Source organism: Argiope bruennichi, chromosome 9 (assembly GCF_947563725.1).
Source record: "Argiope bruennichi chromosome 9, qqArgBrue1.1, whole genome shotgun sequence".
Lineage (NCBI taxonomy): Eukaryota > Metazoa > Arthropoda > Arachnida > Araneae > Araneidae > Argiope > Argiope bruennichi.
Window position 1 is genome coordinate 99,169,045 of NC_079159.1, and position 20,716 is coordinate 99,189,760.

General features: G+C 28.6%; 1 protein-coding gene across 4 annotated transcripts in view; it reads left to right on the forward strand.

The window, feature by feature from the left end:
- Nucleotides 1–20,716, forward strand: part of LOC129983737 (ensconsin-like) — an 86,247-nt gene continuing 65,531 nt past the window's right edge. For 3 of the 4 annotated variants that reach the window (XM_056093341.1, XM_056093345.1, XM_056093344.1), the window contains exon 1: nt 12–74. In XM_056093341.1, the coding sequence (XP_055949316.1) occupies nt 29–74 (46 nt within the window). In that variant the 5' untranslated portion in view covers nt 12–28. Of the gene's footprint in view, nt 75–20,716 lie in introns of all 4 variants that reach the window. The other variant, XM_056093342.1, reaches the window with a different exon arrangement.

Sequence of the window (20,716 nt, forward strand, 5' to 3'; positions counted from 1 at the left end):
TATGCGCATGCGTCATGTGTAAATAGTGATGGCGAGTGTACAAAACATTGGAATTATCGGAGAACGGATTAAAGGTAAGAATGTGGTTTATAGCTGTATTTTAACCTTATAAATTTTTGTAAAGGTTCGTAAACATCTGTTTTTTCAAATAGGAAGTTAGATCTGTGATGCGATGCCCGATATTGATTTTATAAAATGTTAAAATTTCGTGTGGGACTTGGGCGAAACCCTGTTTATGTTGCGGTTCGTAGATACTGTCATTGTAGGTTGATAAGTAACACTGTTGTTTATTGTTGATTCACAGCTGATTGGCATAGGACTAGAATGATTTTTTCTTACTGATACGTCGATTCAATAAACTTCTGAGAAAGTTAGGTTAATTGTGAAGAATTTATTATAGAAATTCTATAAACTGTTTGTTTTACTACTTGGTAAAATTATATTTGTAATGTTCTTTTCTTAGAAGTCATATTATTCTACTCTAAATTACATTGTATATTATGATTTTTTATTTCGCTTTAAACTATTTGGTATTAACTGCTTTTTTAAAATTTGAAATGAATGAAAGTTTATTTAAAAATGCTCTTTGTAGTACCTTTTGTGCAACATACTGACAGAAAAGTAATTTATGTTTTTATCTTAAAAAGGAAAATTATATATTAATTTCTTTATAGTTATAAAATTCCTCTATCTAATGTTGTAAAACATATAGTTGTTATTTTTTTTTTTACCATAAATGTGAGAAGCTCTACTAGGATAACATCACTGAAATTTTTATTTTTAGTTTGATAAACAAAACATCTTTCTTTCTTTCTTTTTACTTCTGAACAAAGAATAAACTCATATTAGTCAGGATAAAATTTATTTTATCAATCTTCAAAGTTCAGTTCTTTGTTTAGGTACAAATTTTATTTATGAACATCAATTTAACTTGATTTGCTTCATGTTTGTAGAAAGAAAATATTTTATTTAAGTTTTCATTCACTTTTTAATCTGTTAGGATTTTTGAAATTTTGTATTCTTATGTATTCTTGATAACACTGCACATTTTAAGATGACTATTCAATCACTTCTTAGCTATCAGTAAATCAACAAATTTAATAATTTTGATTTTATACTCGTAGCCACAGTTGTATGTCATTTGTGAGAAAATATATTTTTGTGATTTCATAATGTTAATAGTATTGAATGCTAAGAAAAAAGAAGTAAATATTTTATTAAAAATTTATATTTTTGGATGTATCATTGAAGATATATTCTTAAGTTTTTTTTATTAATTTTATTTCAAATAAGCTTCTAGGGAATTAGTCACGTAAATTCACGTAATTTTTATTTAAAAATTTGTTAAATGTTTGAATACCTGACCTGAAGTTTGCTGTTAATCTCATTTAGCATTTTAGTATATTGTTTTAACTCCTTAATGGAAGTTCATTCATAGTAGTATGAACTTTGATTGGCAACTTTAATGAATTTGGATACGACTGATTAAATTATGCAAGAAATTCATAAATTACTTTTGCTTTCAGGATGTAAAATTTTATTATTCTGAAATTGTTAAATTTATTTTTTACATTTCTAAAAAAATGTAATGAGAACAAAATAATTTCATAATGATCTGTACTATATTGTTTTAAGTATTGAAATTTGTATTAATAATAACAAAATGGGTCATTTTTATTTAAAGTATTCAGCTATGAATAAAATTTCAAATGATTTTTTTCAACCTTTAGTTCTTCCATTTAATAAATCAAAATTCATTTTCATGCCATTATTAAAATTAGATGTGATTTAAGCATTTTATCTTGGGATTTAAAAAAATTATGTTAAGTTAGAAAATAAATATTTTAAATTACTTTTCTGTTAAAATGGTTTGTAAATTAAATTATAAAAAATGATTTTATAAGAACATTATGTTAACAGAATGTCTAAAAATTGATGTCAATTTTTAGGCATACATTAAAATATTATCAAAGACATTTTTGTGGTATCTAAACCTGATTTGGTTTAAACTGTTCACTACTTGATTTGAAATAATTTATTTAAGTGCTTTATAATATGATTCATATTAATAGTATATAATATTAGTATGAATTATTATTATTATTTCAGACAATGCAAAATATTAGAAAAGTAAAGTTCTGTTGGATGCTTTATAATCTAAATAAACAAATCTATCAAGTAGGGGGATAAAAGATTTTAAAAATTATTCAAAAAGAAATTAAAAAAAAAACTTTTAAATTTTATTTGCTTTTACTGTTTTTTTTATAGAAGTATTCTAAGTCTGTCTTGAAAGGTTTTGATCTGTGTAAATCATAAAAACGATGTAAATAATGAAAGGTTTTATATATGTAACTTTGATGTTTTGCATGAATACCCCCCCCCCCCCGAAAAAAAAAGGGAAAATAATTTTGATTTCCCAAATATGTGAAACTTGAGCATTTTTTCAGAATTTTTGAGAGAAATAAAATTTTCAAATCTTTCTGATTTTTTACGTGCATTTATAAAACTAAGTATACATTCAGCCATGAGGATGTCAGCTGACATTGGCATTTTTGTCTGTTAAGTGTATGCTTTCCAGTTTGTCCCTTCAAAAACTTTTTTTGAATAAAATGTTGCCTGAATAATGGGTTTCCTCAGGATATCCGTTTCTGTGCCTGTATTTTTGCGCTTAGTTTCGAAATATAGCCGTGTTACAATGTCATCCTTACATGGTGACTGTTTTCTGCACGGAAGATAACCGTAATGATGATAAAAGAATTAAAAAAAGAAGAAAAAAATTCTGTCTCATCGCAAACGACTCGTGCGGAAACAGTATTTCCGAAAAGAAATCATCATTGCCTTGATTATGGGAAAAACATTAGAATACATCTCAGGTTGATTCGTTGCGGTTTTTCAATGTAATATGGCGGCAGTTTCTGAATTATTCGACAAGCTGGTTGCTATAGTGAAACTTATTAGGTTTCTCATAAATATCGTTATCTTTAAAGTGCTATTAAATTTTTGTTTTATTTAGCGTAGGATTGTAAAAAGAATCAAAGATATTTTTGGACACAGAGTATTATTTCTAGAATTTTAAAACTTTACTTGCGAATTCCTGATAATTAATGAATTAAAGAACGCCTGTTGATTCGGAAAATGTAATGTAAGAAAAGCTGTTATTGTTTTCTCGAATGCATTAGCAGGGTGGAATAAATAAACTTCTGTAGATTTTAGTCTTTATTATCGTTGTATATTGTTATCGTGGATATTGCTATATCATTTTGTACTTTATAATCAACATGTTTATTGTTGTAATCACTTATCCAGATTGCTCAATGTAATGTCGTATTTTACTTATCCTAGTGAAGTTCGGTAACAATTTATTTTATTAAAAATCCATCCAATGAAACAATTTTTTATAAAATTAATTACCGTTTTTAAAAATACGCGACTCTAGTATTGACAGCTAACTATCCTGTTAATATTCAGAATCGGACATTCTCGGCGCATTTAAAATTGCTTAAATAAATTTTTCTTGAAAAATTCTGCCAAATGGAAAAATTTTCTAGGCGTATATCCTTATCAAAGTTACCGTATCCAATAGCCTGCCTCATCATTTAATTAATATAAGTGAATTCAAGGACTGGTTAAAAGAAGCCTTAGCTAAATAGATTGTGTCGGTATATGTGTCTTACCAGGAACCGAAAACTGTTACAATTAGCACTTATACAAAATTTGCAATATTGCTTTTAAATAGAAATTTTTTTTAGGATGCTAAAACATGAATCACAATTTTGAAAATCCTTAATATTTCATATTATTGAAGAATGAGATGCAAAAAATATTCTTCATATTCATCTTGTGCTTGAACTTTCTTTGAATCTTCTACGACTTGTTATTCTGCATACTGTCAATTTAAAAGACAGTTAAAAAAAAAATCTCTTTTTTTAATAAATTTGGTCGAATAAATGCTGGAATCAAGGTTAAATTTTTTGATAAAATCTCATATTTCAATACGATTAAAAAATTATACGAGTCGCAAGAAAACAGACTGAAGCAGGTTAGTCTGTTTTTAACGTGAATAACATTTTTGATTGTGTCTCTATATTCAGATTTCTATTCTAGATTTGTAAGATTTAGAATCGAAAATGGTGTTTATATCTTATATCAGAACCTCTCATCATCTGACCGCATCTCGGAATTACAAGGCTCATCACCACCAATAGTCTCTATTTTATTTAAAAATAGAACGTTAATCCCATGCTTCAAATCAAGAATCTCGGAACTCGAAAACTTTTTATTGCGACTTTTTAGAAGACGCGGAAAAAATTCATCATTCTAAAAGATTGAATCGCCGTTGGAGAGCTAGTTGGCGTGTCGATAAATCTTATCTCTGGTATGGGCGAGGTGGTGTGAACAAGAAAATATCAGATGAACGTGATCGATAAACGTTTGTCTTCAACTCGCCATGACAGCGCATGGAATAAGAAGAACGTTCATTCACACCACGGAAGATGGTAGCCGCATCTTTTTTTTGATCATCTTCCCACTGCAATTCATATCCATTTCTTGATGAAATCCAGCCATCTTGTTGCACATTATAAGGTCTCATATTTGTCCGAGATTGTATTCCCTGTTGTACCAGATGAAACTTCCTTTCAAAGTTTGACAGTAACTCACTTTGAACATTTCATCAATATTAATCTGCATTAGATAGAGGAACGCCCTTTCTGATGGTGGGGAGAGTGCTATTGTTAACTCATGCATGGGAAATTTTATTGATCGCCTGTAGCCTTTATTTTCTCTGTACTCGTTGATGTCATGCGAATATTTTTTAAATGCCAATCTAGTCATTCTCTTCACAATTTTTCACTGGGACATTCCAATGAACTTATTGCCAACCTCCATTTTAAAAGCCGAGAAGATATCGAATTTAAGTTATTTCATTACAAATTTTTTATAATGAAATAAATTTAATATTAATATCAAATATATGTATTTAATATTTAAACGCGATTTTCTATTTTATTTAATGTGGAAGAATGGTTCTATTGATTGAAAATGAAAAGTCTGTATAAAGTTTGAAAATGTAATAATTATTTCTGAGTTTGTTGGGGTAATAGAATGAATTCTATGAATTGAAACTTTCATTCCGGGCAGTGAATTTCGTTGCTATAAAAAATCGGTTATTAGTGCTTCAAACTGTTTAAATATCTCAAATTTTTTAAATACATTAGGATTATATTTATAACTATTTCTTTAGGTGTAGTAATATACCATAAATCTTTCTTGGTACTTTCAGTTTAAGTTTATTTATAATAATAGGCAAGTTAGCTGAATTCATTATATCCGTTGTCAGTAATTCACCACTATGCAGCTGCAGAGGGAAAGGGGAGTAACTCGACCTCTTTTGTTGGGGAAAAGGGTTTTTTGGTACACCTGTATTGTTCCCACTCTTATACCACCTGTGATTATATACCTATCATATTTCTTTAATGTTCTGAGCCATCTGCGCTTTCATTGTTTGCTTCACTGATGCATGGGTAGATCTGTATCAACATGTTGAATATATAGTGAACCCCTGGGAACCCCGGAATGTTAGAACATTTTCCGTTTTTTTAAAAAATACATTTGTCCCCTATTTAAATGACAAATGAAATGAAAATTAATGTCACATTTAGAATAGACTAACTATGTAATATTTTTTCTGCAATTTTTTGTCGCGAAACATTTTATAAATAAAAGTGCATGAATGTCACTTTCATTTCTTACTTAGAGCAATAATTTAATTTGATAATAATTAAATATTTTGGAAAAAATTGTGTCAATCTATTACAATTTTTGGAATTATTGATTGCCATGTGAATTCTTCTTCTTCTTATTTTTTTTGAGAATACCTAATATTTTTTTCTTTTTTGCTGGTTTAAATGTAAAGCAAATATAACTTAAATAGTGATTACTAATTTCATCATCAATGAACTATCTAAAGGAAGTGTTTTTTCATATGGTCGAAGTCACGTTCTCTTTTGAAATATTTTATAAACTGGAAATTTTCGACATTCTGTTTGTAAAAGAAATATGTAGATTAAAAATGTTGACAGCCTTGTTTTTAACCAATATCTTAGATAAAAATAGCATGACGTGATGGCATTGTTATATATGCATATTTCCTCATTGTGAGTTACATTTATCACGCTTGAAAATCGAATCGGGATCAAAATAATAAAAGTATTTCATTTTGGTTTCTCGGCTAAAAAGTTGCAACTTCGAGCTGCTATTTTATCTACTATAAATAAAAAAAAAATAATGTAAGATGTTTTAATTTTCCTCATAATTATATTGCTATTGAAGCTCTCTGAGAGCTTTTTAAAGCATTGATTGCGACCCTAAATGGTATAAAGTACCAGGGAGTTATGATGACGAATTTAATTGTTCTTCGACAGTGTACCTTTGTAATTTGGATGAAGAGAATGAGATGTCCCCAGTACGATGTCGGCCTGTGAAAATGGCGTGTCATAACTGGATATGTACTTGGCAACGGGCACTTCCATGTTTCCGGACATGAGAGATGCTTTGCACTATTTGGTATTAAAATAGTAATAAGGTCACGAAATTTCTGATTGGGTCCTTGAAAAAGTTGTTCTTCCCAAAAGAAATGCAACTAGAAAAAACGTAAGAAGCCTTATCCTAGACTGAGAGACTAATGAGGTTGCCGTTTCATAAAGGGTTAAAGTGATTTATAACTAAACGTTGAAAGTTACTAAATTAATTTTACTAATCTAAGTAGTTTAATCAGTAAGAGTTATTGCTATGGAGCCTCCTAGATCGTAGAAATGTAGTTTAAATTCTTCAAGGTTCAGAATCTAACGAATGATAAATTCATCTAAAATCCCTTGATTCTTTTTTAGAGCCATAAGGTTTTTAATGGATTGTTTTGTTTTTAAAAGTACATACCTTGTTTTTTCAGAATTTTTAAATAAATTTCCTTTTTTTTTTTTTTTTTTTTTTTTTTGAAAATTTTTTCCAAGAAAAAAATTGATTAAACGAATTTACTCATGTAAAATGTTTGGGGTAATGTATTACTGTTCAAATTTTTCAGAGTTCTTTTGTCGCAGAAGAATGTTAAAATCACGAAACGTGTTTGTCTCTTATTCTTCTTGTGGCACATTGAACTTCCTTTCTAAACCCTTGACTGAAATACGTCGCATATTTTTTCTTTAAAGGTTCGTAGCATTGAGAAACGTGCCAACTGGTCTGCAATTCACTTTAAATAAAACCCTTTAAAAATAGAAATGGCTTTTTTAAATTCAAGATTAAAACGGAAGGGTTGAATTTAAAGAATCTGAAGTTTCTATTTCCGCTCTCATGCTGTAAATGGTTGATGGCAAATTTTTAACCGCTGTTTGAATTAATTAACTGGAAAATATAATATGATGAGAATTTTAGATGTTTTATTAAATTTAAATAGTTTTTGAATGTCATTTGCGTAGTATGTATGTTTTTGTAATCGGCATTTGTCTTTTTTATTTATATGGAAATACAAATCTACGATCATTGAATTAAAATTAAATATTGAATTATTTGACCATTTTGATATGAATATTTACAAATGAAGCTGGTAACTTGGGTTTCTATGAAATTCTGCACTAATTCGATTTCATCGGACGTCTTACAGGTAGATGGAAACTATTATCCCATAAAGACGAGTATGCATGTCTGGAGTCAGTCTAGCTTTGCTTGGTTCGATTTCCTAGCAGAGGGAACGGTAATGGATTCATGAAGGATGGGTGTTTGTGGAACGATACATAGTGGGGATAATATTGTATGCTGACATAGAAAAATGGTGCAGTGATTTTTGTATTCTCAAATCGGATGTATTATTAAATATTAAAACAAATTGAATTCTTAGCGAACGTAAATTGACGTCATTACAGATTTTAAGTCGATGAACTGAAGATTAAAAGCAAGGTAAACTTTGTTAAGTACCAAAAACGAATCTATTTGGAAATAGCAAAAATTTATTCACACTAACCTGAGGAATGTTCACACCAGCGACATCTTTACATGCTCTTTTGAATTATTCTGAGGACTACTAGGCACTTTTTATTTATAGTACCACTTTATAAAGCGTTTTTCATTTGACACTAACATAAAAAGTGGTATTTCATTTTTTGGGACATCTTTTAACTTTTTTTTTCTCTCAACTAAGTAAGAAAATCATTTTATGCGTACGGGATACGCTTTAATGAGTAGCAACTATTTTGGGAATCATATCTCATTTTACAGAAAGGGAAAGAATAAGCCAACATGCAGTTAGATGCCAAATGACATACAGAATTATACGTAGTTTTTTATAACAGTACTTGAATTTATTCCATAATCGCGTTAGGAATCGTTTAAAGATTATTAAAATTCTTGCAACTAAACTTTTGAAGTAATATGGCTCTTCAAGATTTATTAACTTAGTAACCGTATTTGCAATACTTCATCAATAGTTCTGTCTGTAGATGAAGGCGCTTAGAATCGAAACATATTATTTCGAAATGTGATTTCTTTGCTAGAACTTACCGAGTTCTCTCTTAAAAGTTTTTTTTTTTGTGTGTGTATGTGTGTGTGTGTGAGAGAGAGAGGTAAAGTTTTGAATGGTTTTGTTTGGTACGGGCATTCTTTTTTCTTTTAATCCTGGAAGAAACATTTTATATACATTTCTGAGTAAGAACGAAGTAATATATAACATTACTTTGGGTTGTATAATCCATCAAGTAGCATAAGAAAACTTATAACACTGAAAGAATAAAGCAACTTAGTTTAAAAATGTCATGAATTGTTTTGAAATGTATGGTTAATGCCCCTAATTTCTAAATAAATCTCCAATACTATTTAATACGACGATTGTTCATGAATGCAGAACAATGAAAGAAAGATGTTTTAACAAGAAATACAATATCCTATCATGGAAGTTACTTCTTCGTTTTTACACACTTGTATTCATTTCATGGTCTCTAAAACCAATAATAAACAATGTATTCAGGATAGCGTCATCAGCTGGTACGATGCGTTTTCCTTTAATTTTAGTTCATTTGTTAAGTTGCGATCCCCCTACCCAATTGTTATGAAAGAAAAATGCAGAACAATGTTGTTATTGAAAAATTTCTGCTTAAACCTTTTTTTTTCCGTATCTGGATTGCATTGAGGAAATTGGAGGAGAAAATTGTGGCTAACCATCTGTTAGCATGTAAATATTTTTAATGTAATGGCAAAGTGGACAGGGAAAAAAAAAGGTGAATAATTTTTAGCGTTTTGCTGTCTGAGTAGGAAATAGGTTTCCTTCATTATTGTCTTTTTATCAAATTTGGATTTTCCATTTTATTTATTTTATTAAGTTGGTTATAATATTAATTGCCTGAACTTATATGTTTTATTGAAATCAGAAAGAGAGGGAGGAAAATAAAAAGAATGCTTGTTATTTCGTGGGCTGAGGTTAGTGAATGTCATATCGATGGTACCATTTTTTATCATGTGCCAGTTTTGGTGAAATGAAAGCCAATTTCATTTTCTGACAAATATTACTATCAGTCCTGTGACTTTAGTTAGAATCTACTGAGATCCCGTGGTCCATTATTTTCACTCATTTAGGAATGTAACCTAAAAGTAGTATATTAACAAAATATACGAATCGCTCATTACATACATATCAGAAGACATCCCTTCCCTCCTACTTCCAAAGATTCTAGATCTCTAGCTAAAAATGGTACCTTAAATACGTATAAAGTCCTTAATATGATGACCATTAGCCATAGCTAAATAACCCTGAATGTGATTCCTATTTATTTAAAAACCATTTACATTTGTGTTGAATTTAGTTTCAAGTACTAAAAATTGTTCTGTGTAATGGCACTTTATGTATGAAGTCGGAATTTCGTGTAGATCTGGGATGCTTTTTTTTATTGTTTTAGAAAGCTGCGGTAATTATTTTTGGATGATTTTAAACCGCAGAAAGGTAATATGCAATAGATATTGATCATAGTACAGCTAAAAAGTGAACATTTCCAACACCATCTTTTATCATGCGCCAGTTTTGGTGAAATGAAAGCCAATTGGTGTAACACAAGATGGAGGTTTTCCGCATCTAAAAACGGACAGTATTATGTTTTTGAATGATTAGCCTTGTATAGTTTTCTAGTACTGTTAACTTAATTGTTAATGACTAAATATTACATTTGTATCTTTTGTGGTACTTTGCAACAGTTTCAAAATTTTTTTCATCTTTATGACAGTGAAGTAGTTTGCTAATGTTCTATCGCTTTTTTTTTCTCCCATAACATAAAGTATACAGGCATAATTTTTAGTTTCTTAGCTGAATCGTTATTTTAAAGTTCCCAACTTACGTGATTTATAAAATTTAATGTTGCTTATTAGGGGAAAAAAAAAACTTAATGGGATAATTAAAGTTTGTAAGAATTCATGATTCTTGAATAATCATTTTAAACATTTAAATTCCATAAAATATAAAGCGTCTCAAATTTTTTTGGAAGTGTTTTCCCTTATTAATTGTAAGTAAATATGGGTGGAATGAGAGGTGGAACCTTATGAGATTTAAAAATATGATAAAAACGTGTCATCGTTTATGAAATTCAAACATTTAGAAAGATATAATTTCTCGGTGCTATTGGAATTTTCACTAACTTAATATTTTTGACGTTGCAGCTAGAATAGACTCGAGATCGCAGATCTATAAAACTTTCATATTATTAGTTAAGAGCTATTAGTACCATAAACATGGAACATTTTTTGACACATTTTTATTAATCAGATTGATTGATGCAACATGTTTTCCTTTTTTAGGCAGTGTTTTTCTTTATTAATAAAGCCGGCAAAGCCAAATTTTCGATGGTAATTGTTTCATCCCATCTTGTGCTTATCTTGGAGAGAGATTAGTTATTGATATATTCCAAAAAGAAAGTATGGATATACAGAAAAAAAAATTAAAAAATTAATTTTTAAAATAATATAAGAAGTATAATTCTGTGAACACAAGACTATATTGCGGTTTTTTAAAGCAGAAAAATATGTATCAAAACAACGAAAATTATTGGACGGGAGAGGCGATTGGAGTTTATAAATAAACTATAAGAAAACTTTAACTATCGCAAATTTTAAAGGATTGAGAACTCCAGTACAAGGAACTAACTAAATACTGGATCAACCATTTCGTTGAATAATATTATTTATGTAAATATAACTAATATGAAAAACTTTGAATCAAAATTAGTTTGTAAGGGAGAGATTTAATATGAAACGAAATCCAATGAAAGACACTGATAGGGAAGCTAAACATTGCCTTCATTTTTCTGTTTTCCTCTTCCAAGCTACATAGAACATTTTAGATTTACGGGTTGGTTACAGTTCTTAGGGAAGATTCGATCAATATCGTGCTGATTAATCGAATCGCTTTACGACTTCCTATATCCGGTATGCGACTACCAGCACTTTATATTTGTTCAGGATGCGTCTTTTAAGGAAACTTCTTGAACATCGCAACTATTTATGCATACTTCAAATAATTTTTTTTCTCAATTCAGATGTCTGAAAAATGGTGCCGCATCCATAGTTCTTTTTGATTATCAAATAATAGATCCAAAATGTTACTTTGAATTGAATTATAGATTTACAAGACGAATGATATTGTATCAGCTGTTGGATTTCATAGTTTAACAAGTAGGTAACTAGATTTTAAATGGAAATTGATTTCTTAATTTTTATTTTTTTAAACAAATTTCGCGGAATGTTTAAAAATTACTTTGGAAAAATGTATGAATCAATATTCGTCAGATTTTGGTAATGGCTTGGAATTAATGTGAATGATATTTCAATTATGGAGTCTTCTTTAGTCAAATTTTATATTAATTCATAATAATGATTCCCTTTGCATTCTGCTATTGCTAGATTTCAGATAGCAACTGTTGATCGTTATAGTCGTACTGCTGATTTGTTTAAGAATTCAGTATTCAAATATTTAAAGCTCAAAAATGAATATTGAAAATAGTGGAAATAGAATAATATTTTGAATTCTTCTCCAATGGAGCATTAAAATGACGTCATAGTCACATGATAAAAATTACTGCTCATGACATCTAATTCTGCCTTGTGCTGTGACCTTGCACATTTTCCTTTTCCAAGGTGCTTCATGGATTCCAAAATTAAATGACACTGCATATTTATAAATGTCACGAACACCATGAATGAATGCAAAATGAAATCTTGCGCATCAGATTAATGCGCATTTAATATTGTTATAATTACTAATTATATTTTTCTTATTATAGGTGAAATATTAAGCTGTGTGAATAGTTTAGAAGTATGCAGATCTTTTAGAATTTTTAGTGCATCAATTTCATTTTGACTTATTACTAATGGCTTAAGGCGCAAATACAAAATATTCTGCAGTTCATAATGCACAATTCTGATATCCTTCATTTATTTGGTCTTTCGAGCTGAAACGATTTTTTTTAAAAACAATTTATCAATATTTGAATTCACTTATTAAATCCGGCATCGCTTATCTTTAAAATACTTTGCAAAGCCATTCAATTTTAAAACCATAGAGGAAGCTTTGAAAAAAAAATCTACAGAACTTTGCATAGTTCTCTTCCTTATATTTAGCACCTTTTTGAGATTATTTTTCATCTATTTTTATTCCCAAACTGAAATCTAAAGCACGAACTTTTATATTCCATAATGTGACCATTTTATTGTTATTCAGTTTATTTTCTTAGCATTTGTTTTATACACATCTGAATTTCTGTCTGAATCAGATAAACGTTAAATTTGTAATTTACTATTTCGTAATATCAGTGACTGTCGGATCTAGATATGAATCTTGAAAATAAGATATATGACGTGTGCGTTAGTGCATTGTAGTTATTTTCAAGGAAAATATGCAAAGGCCCTTCAAACAGTTATAACGCATTGCCCTAAAAATATTTGATTTTCTTTAGTTTTTAAACATAATATGTTTTTAGCGATGATATTGGAAATTATCAAAACTATTGTTCTATAGAATATGTAAATAAATAACTTTTTATAAGAAAAGTATGATCAGTATTTTTTTTATAAAGCTTTAAAGAAATTTGGCTGATAAACAAATAAATTATTTTAAAATAAAATTTCAATATGAAATTATTGCATTCATCTTAAGCACTAAATTGTTGAAAAGTCATTGAAATTTAGTTTCCTTTTATATTTTACGCGTTTGATTTTTTAATTAGATTAAAGTTAAAATAAAATTTTAATTTGATGACCTTATAGTTAAGAACATATTTTGGAAATTTATTTTGATTTGTTCTTGAAAAATTTAATTTTCTCTCAAATTTCAAAATTATTTCTTTCGAATTCTGGATCAAATAATATATCAAGCAACATATTTATAAAATTTAATTACTTTGCCATTATAAAAAAAGGCAGATTGCATATTACTGTACCAAAAAACAGAGCAAAAGTAACATAATAGGGCAGGGGAGGCAAGAGACGGAGCAGATGAATGATATTCTACATGAAATTTATTCATGAAAATATGTTTCTATTTGGATCATTGTTTTATTTAAAAAGAATTCATATTAAATATAGAAAGTTTTAAAATCGTATCCAAGAGTAGTGTTGGCTTTCATCACAAAATTGGAGCAAATGGCTGAGACCTAGATTATTCTTTGGTTTCCTAAATGTAAAAAAATAAAAAGTAAAACGCCGAGATCGATGCTAGATTAGTGGACCTTACAAAATGATTAAAATTGACCAGATCCTTCTGAAACAGGATTAGGAATCGTTTACCAAGTTGCAGTTTCAGAAAACCAAAATAGTTTAATGCTATTTGAGACTTGGGTCTTTAGAGCATCAACCAGTTTTGAGATTGTGTTAGGAAATCTTGTTGAACGATAGATATAGAACGTAGGTCACTATCCTATTTAAGAAACAAAATGTTCTTCACAATATCACGACGAAATTGTTTGAAATTGTTCTTGCTACATTTTGGAAAACATATATATCAAATAATCATCTGTTATTGAATCCAATTATTTTGAAAGGTAGAAGATATCTGACATTTAGGTTATTGTATACCGTGATTTATTGTATTATGGATTGTAATAAAAACCAGCCTTTTCTCTCCCTTTTTTTAAACTTAAACAAAACTATGGAATTTGTTTTTAAATAAACACGTATTACTTACGGTTTTGTTTAGTTCTACGAATACAAGTAAAGTATATATTAGTGATATTTTAACATCATAAATGATATTCCATTGATGAAAGTAACTTTAATCATCAATACTTTGCTAGCAGACGATTCAACAATACTTTGCTTCTTTTATATATGAAATGTTATAATTACCAAAATTATGGTATCTGAATCGAGGTGGCTGATTAGGTATAACATAAAAATTCATTTAGAAACAGCGTTAAAGCCTATTTTTTATTCATCAAATTCTTTTCAGTAGTAAAGTACCCTTTACATAGTTTGCTAAACATGCCACTATTTTCAAAAATAGAAATTCTTTATTTTTCTGTAATAAAGAGTCACCTTTAACTTTCAAATCAGTTAAATTCATACTCCAAGGCCAATTACAGAAACCATTTCTATTGTGATCGTCCAAGGACAATAGATATTTTCAATCTTACTTCAGGTTTCAAAATCATATTAAGAAGTTTACGAGTATATATTAAGTTAATGCTGACTATCGAATGTACTTATACTATAAACAGGTTGTCATAATCAAGGTACCATGAATGTAATTTTTTTTTTAAAAAAATTCTTTTACCCAGCAGCCTTCCGGTAGGAGGTATTATCAGATTACTTCACGGCTTAGATTCTCAGTTATCATTAACCAGAAGTGACTGAAAAAGTAAAACTGTGAGCAAGTGATTCCTCCCACACGCATTTAGATTTTTTCCTCACCTGCCAGATATTTCCTCAACTTGTTTCTGTCATCGGCTTAATGATAGAAACGTCATTCCTCTCACTACGCAATCGGAATTTAGATTGGTTGGCGATTTCGTAATGGACTTTTCACTCTTTAACAAGGACGCTTTTGGATTTTTTTAAATATATTTTCTTTTCTGTAGAAGGACGGAAATCTGCATTCCTTATTCCAATTAGGTGATAAATCCGACCTTGTACAGGTTCAGTAGAAACTTACGGATTCCATTTTATTTTCAGTTTAAAAGATAATAAATTTTTGGTGACAGTTTATTTCTGGGGATTCATTAGATAGAGATAATGTGAAAAAAATGAAATAACAATTAAAAACCTATTAAGAGTCTTAAATGTAGCCTGTGGTTTGATGCTCTTATTCGGAATTTTAATAAAACCATTGCCAAAAATTACTTACCAAATGGGAGAAAAAACCCTTTCTTTTTTATATACAGGGTGTCCACTCTTAAGATAATTTCTAAATTGTAATAGTAACTGTAACAGTTATTACGGTTGAATGGTGGGAAAAACTTTAAGTTGTTTAAGTCATCAAATGTATTTCTAAAAAGATTACGAATTCTTCTAATTTTTTATATGGTTTCCATATCTTATGAGTTATATTTAGTATAAAATTATCGATATTTTAAAATATCCGATAAAGAAAAAACTGTCTTTTTGTGACTAAAATTGACTGAGTTGTAGTTGTTTAAACTAAATAGGGGTTAAGTACAAATTTTTTTAAAGGAACAATTTGAAAAAGTAATACAACTGTACATAATTTCAGTATGCAAACGATCTTTTATGATCACTCGCGAATTTAGCTTCAAAATTCGTGTAAAATAGATTTTCGGCGCTTCATAACTCGCTCCGGTTTAGTCATAGGAAAACAATTTTTTTTTTTTTTGTGTGTGTGTGTGTGTGTTTAAACTATTGTTGTTACTAAATATAATTAATAAGGGACCGTATAGAAAATTAGATTTCGCAACTTTTTGAGAAAGATATTCGTTGACTCAAGCAACAAAATATAATTCTTCCCTTCATTCAAAGCATTTTTCCAACTAGAACTATATGTTTATCTTTAAGTGCTTAGAATTTAACTGTTAAACGACAATAAGAGGGGACACTCTACATACATTTTGAAACTACAATTTTTGCTTACTTTCATTTAATATATACAGATATTTTATATTTGAGAAGGATAAATAATAAGGATGGATAAATAATATTTATGAGTTTAAAACTGTTCTTGGTTTTTCTTTTTGGCTATACAATACTTAAAAATCAGGAAGAAAATGTAAGTAATGTAAGTAATTTTAATAAAGTAATAAAAATAAATATCAACTAACACTTGATTTAGCTAATTGTAGAATGAAATATTTAGACATTAATTATATCCATGAAATAAAGAAAAAAAATCATGAAAAAAAAGGGGGGAGGCAAATAAAAGAATTAGCCGTAACTGTTAAGGAATTATATTTGATTCAATTCTTTTTAATATTGGGCGGGGGGAAGAAGAAGAAAATCCAAAAACGTTTGAAAAATTCAAAAAAAAAAAAAAAAAAAAATGATAAAAAGGAAGAAACAGATTTCATTAAATGTCCAAATATCTTAATTCGAGTATAATAGACGACTCTAAACTGTAGATATTCCAGTTATGTTTCGATTAACTGAAAATTACAGATCCAAGTGGGTTATTTAAAAATGACGGGATCACTGAAATCTCACAGCCTTTTTTCTTTCAGACGCTTTAGTACGTACGCATAGCAAATACAGTTGAGAAAATCCTTTGGACTGAACAGATTTCTCTAGAATATACGATGAGTTATTTTTAATTGGATTTTCTTTTAATTATGAAATGAATTAATTAATTTCGGAATCACCATTTCTGGAAAGATTTTTCTCCCGGAAATGGTTTCATGAATCCTCCGCCCCCCCTTTTTTTTTTCTCGGAAACGAGTCATGAGTGTTATAATTTGGCATTGACTCTATTTTCATCAGAAAGATTTTATTATGTGCCAAAAAGGACAAAATGAATGAAAGAACGAAACATTAAAGGATGTTAAATGAATACAATATACAATCTAAATATTTGTTGGGCATTGATGTTTAAAACAGTATTATTTTTTTGAAAATCTTTGTCTACCTGTAGTCAAGAATTTTCAAAGACGGCAGTGGAAAAGTTTAAATAACCCAGCTAGTATTCTACTGAAAATGAAACTAATGAGAATTTCAAATTTAGTTTTGAATCTTAACTTAAGATGCTCTGCTGCGATTAAAAATTATTCTATATTTTGCTATGCTGTTTTACACAATACCTAGAAATTAATCTTATAGCAATTAATTTAAATATAAATAATGTATTTTTTATCGTTTTTAATGATAGAAGGTATTCCGAATGATTTTGGAAACTAATTTTATGATGAATGTTAGATTTTCATGTCAAATTAGTAAGAGATTTAAAAAATGTAAATAAATGATACTGTTACATTGGATAGTAAAATTGGTCAGATTTCTTCCTTTTGTAGTTATTGATTACTGAAAGTCTTCATTATGGAATGATTTTCTGAAGTAGATTTAAATTTAGCAATTTTTTTTGTCAACTATTGTTCTAATGACTTACTTCGAGAACAATAAGTGACCTTGCGTTTGAATTCGATCACTGATAAGTGTATGTGTACAAATGTGGAAGTTTCGGAATTTTTCTTTTGTTCCATTATTTGACTTTGAGAATGTTATGTTTAAAAAATATTTTAAATGAAGAATTGATGTATTGAAGTTGAAAACATCGTAAATTTTGGTTAATTGGGTAATTTTATACCGAAAAATGCTTATACAGTCATTCAATTTTTATATTCTAGTGAAAAATATAGCTATTTATTTAGACAAATATGATTGCAGAGAACAAAAATAACACGATCAATGATTAAATACATATTTCTGCTGTTTTTAAAGTCAGAAGTAAAAAAAAAAAAAAAAAAAACTCTGGCAGAGAGAGATAGGAATATCAAACTTATTTTCATCAGTATTTATAGCTTATTTATAATTTAAATTGTCCCACATTTCTTAAGTAACCCGTGGTCACTTAATAATTATAATAATAATGATAAATATATAGAAAACGAATCATTGCATTGTATTACAAAATGGATTTCATTATTTTAGTAATTTATGACAGGATTATACAATAACATTTTTTTTTTATTCAGCAAAAGAATAATTCAGCGTACTACAGTAAGAAAGCAAAATGTCTAGTTCAAAGACCGATGGCAAAAAAAGATTTAAAAGTGATCGAACTTTTAAAAAATTTCATCATTACTTACTTCTGAAATTACGTTAGCTATAATTCTCACAGTAATTAAAAAATATTAAAATTATGGATAAAAGTCTACTCATTATATAAAAATAAGCCGATTCTTTATATACTGATCACGAATTAAGGGGGATAGGGAAAAAAAAATCAGAATGAAAATATTAATAACAACCTGTAAAATGTACGGTGTAATACTGTTTGAGCATAATTCGTTTCCGAATCTTTCTCGCAGTGCGAAACTTTCGCTACGCAAAGCAATTTTTTCCTACTTAGGAATCCATGCAAGTTAGGACAATGTATTTTATTATAAAAGCACATTAAACGGATTTATAATAATGTAATTTAATATTCATACCATTAATATAATCTTTTTTTTACAAGAAAATTGTCTAAAAGGCATTCATCTTTGGCTACGTTTCAAAATTTTGTTAAAATGAGGCAGAGTATTAGCTTTATGTGAATTTGTAGCGTGTATTGCTACTACCTTATTAAGGTTATGCTTCTTAGCGTATGGCACAATGATTTTTCATGCTTTCAGCATCTCCCTTATTTCACTGGAAGCTTATTGCTCTGTTTAGTCTATAGTTTCTTTCTCTCCTTACCTCATCTCCTCCATATTTTTTAACTATGATACTGATGCAACTCCATAAGTCTTCTATAGCTTTGGCTATGTTCTTCCACCAGCTCATCGCTGTCGTTTCTGTCCATTTCCAGACCCATAATCTTGACCAGAGGCATATTTTCATGGATTAAAGTTCCACAAAAATTTCCTCAAACCCCTAGGAGTAGCATTCGACAACGCTATCCAGTCAGAAACTTCTTCAGTTCTCTTCAGACATGCACTGAATACAGACTAATTTAGTAGGGCCAATTTAGCATGTGACTTCACAGTATCCCCTTGCCACTCGTTCTGTGAAACATCACTTGTTAAGCTATATATTTTTGTACATTTTATTTTGCTCATTATATGAATACATTCATTGTGAGAGGTATTGTTTATCTGACCTCTAAAAAAATCTTTAAAATTAATTAAATCTAGTAAAAAATATTACTACTACTAAATTGCTATAATTGAAAAGATATATGTATATATTTTGAATTTTAAGAAGATGCAGAACATTTATGTGCTGTAATATTTACTGAAGTTAGGCAGAAAATGCCAAAATCTTGCTTAATTTTTGATTAACTAAAACTCTAATTCAAATTTGGAAAAAACAAAATTAAAACTAACCCGAAGTAGAAATCTTCCCCTCCCTTCTTCAAAGTATGTGGTGTCAAGTTTAATAGCTCTAATTGTAACGGTCTGGCCTATACAGCTCCAGTAGCTATCCACCGAGCTTTATTGCTAATAGAAATTATTTCACTTGCCATTTGGTTTAAATCCAATATATATGTTCTACACAAGTTTTTTTAATGAATTTTACAACTTTAGATCCTAATTTTTACCTCGTCCACTTTAAGATATTCGGTTGTCATCAAAATAATGTTATGCAACATAGATCTCAAAAAAAAAAAAAAAAAAAGTCAGAGATTTTAGTGGAATACTTTTGTTCTTGAATGTTATCTCGATATCCATAGACAGAAAAAAAATGTCTTTCGAGTATAAACATTCTGCCGTAGGTTAGAAAAAAAATAGGCCAACGAATGAGAAAGAGAAAATGCGGGTCACACGATACGCTATCATTATCGTCTGAAAAGACATAAACGATAGAGTGAGTAACTCATAAATGTTTTTAAAAAAAAAAGCTTAAAAGCGCAGGTGATAATTTAAATAAATTAGCTAATTTGCTGCTAAGAAATATGCTGTTCTTGTATTATTATTTTTATTTTTTATTTGCGGTTTGGAGCGAAAAAGGAGGGAGAAAACTCGGGCAAATGAATCATATTTCTTAATGATTCTACGGATTTATTACAGAAAATAATATTTAGAACTAATACGTTTTCTTAGAAATATTTCAAAAAGAATGAAATGTAAATCTAAGAATATTAATATTTCTTAAATAACCTCTTGTGTTTTCGATAAAATTAATTTTAACATGCAATTTTTAATCATTTTTTTTTCTTTTTCGCTTTTTAAAGAAGTTGAGAAGTTTAAAAATATAGCAGATGTGTTGAGTGTTCTAATTTTTTGCTAAACTGATTTTTAAATATTTTTCGAAAACTGTGATGACTACTTCTTATTTGCTGAAAAAAAAAATAAAAAAAAATGGGTTAATATTTTCTCTTTGAAAAACCAGAGCATTTGCGTTGTATTTGATAACATACAACTATGTTTTTATAGCTTTCTATGTTTTTCTTGACAATAATAGAATACTAATCTTTTATGACTTCATTTAAAAATAGACTCTAATGTTTTTAAACCATAATTAACACTCTTTTTTCTTAGCTGAAATTATTTTTTCATAGCCTATTTTAAATTTAGAAACTAAGTTCTAGATTTTCAGTTTATTTTCATTTTCAGCT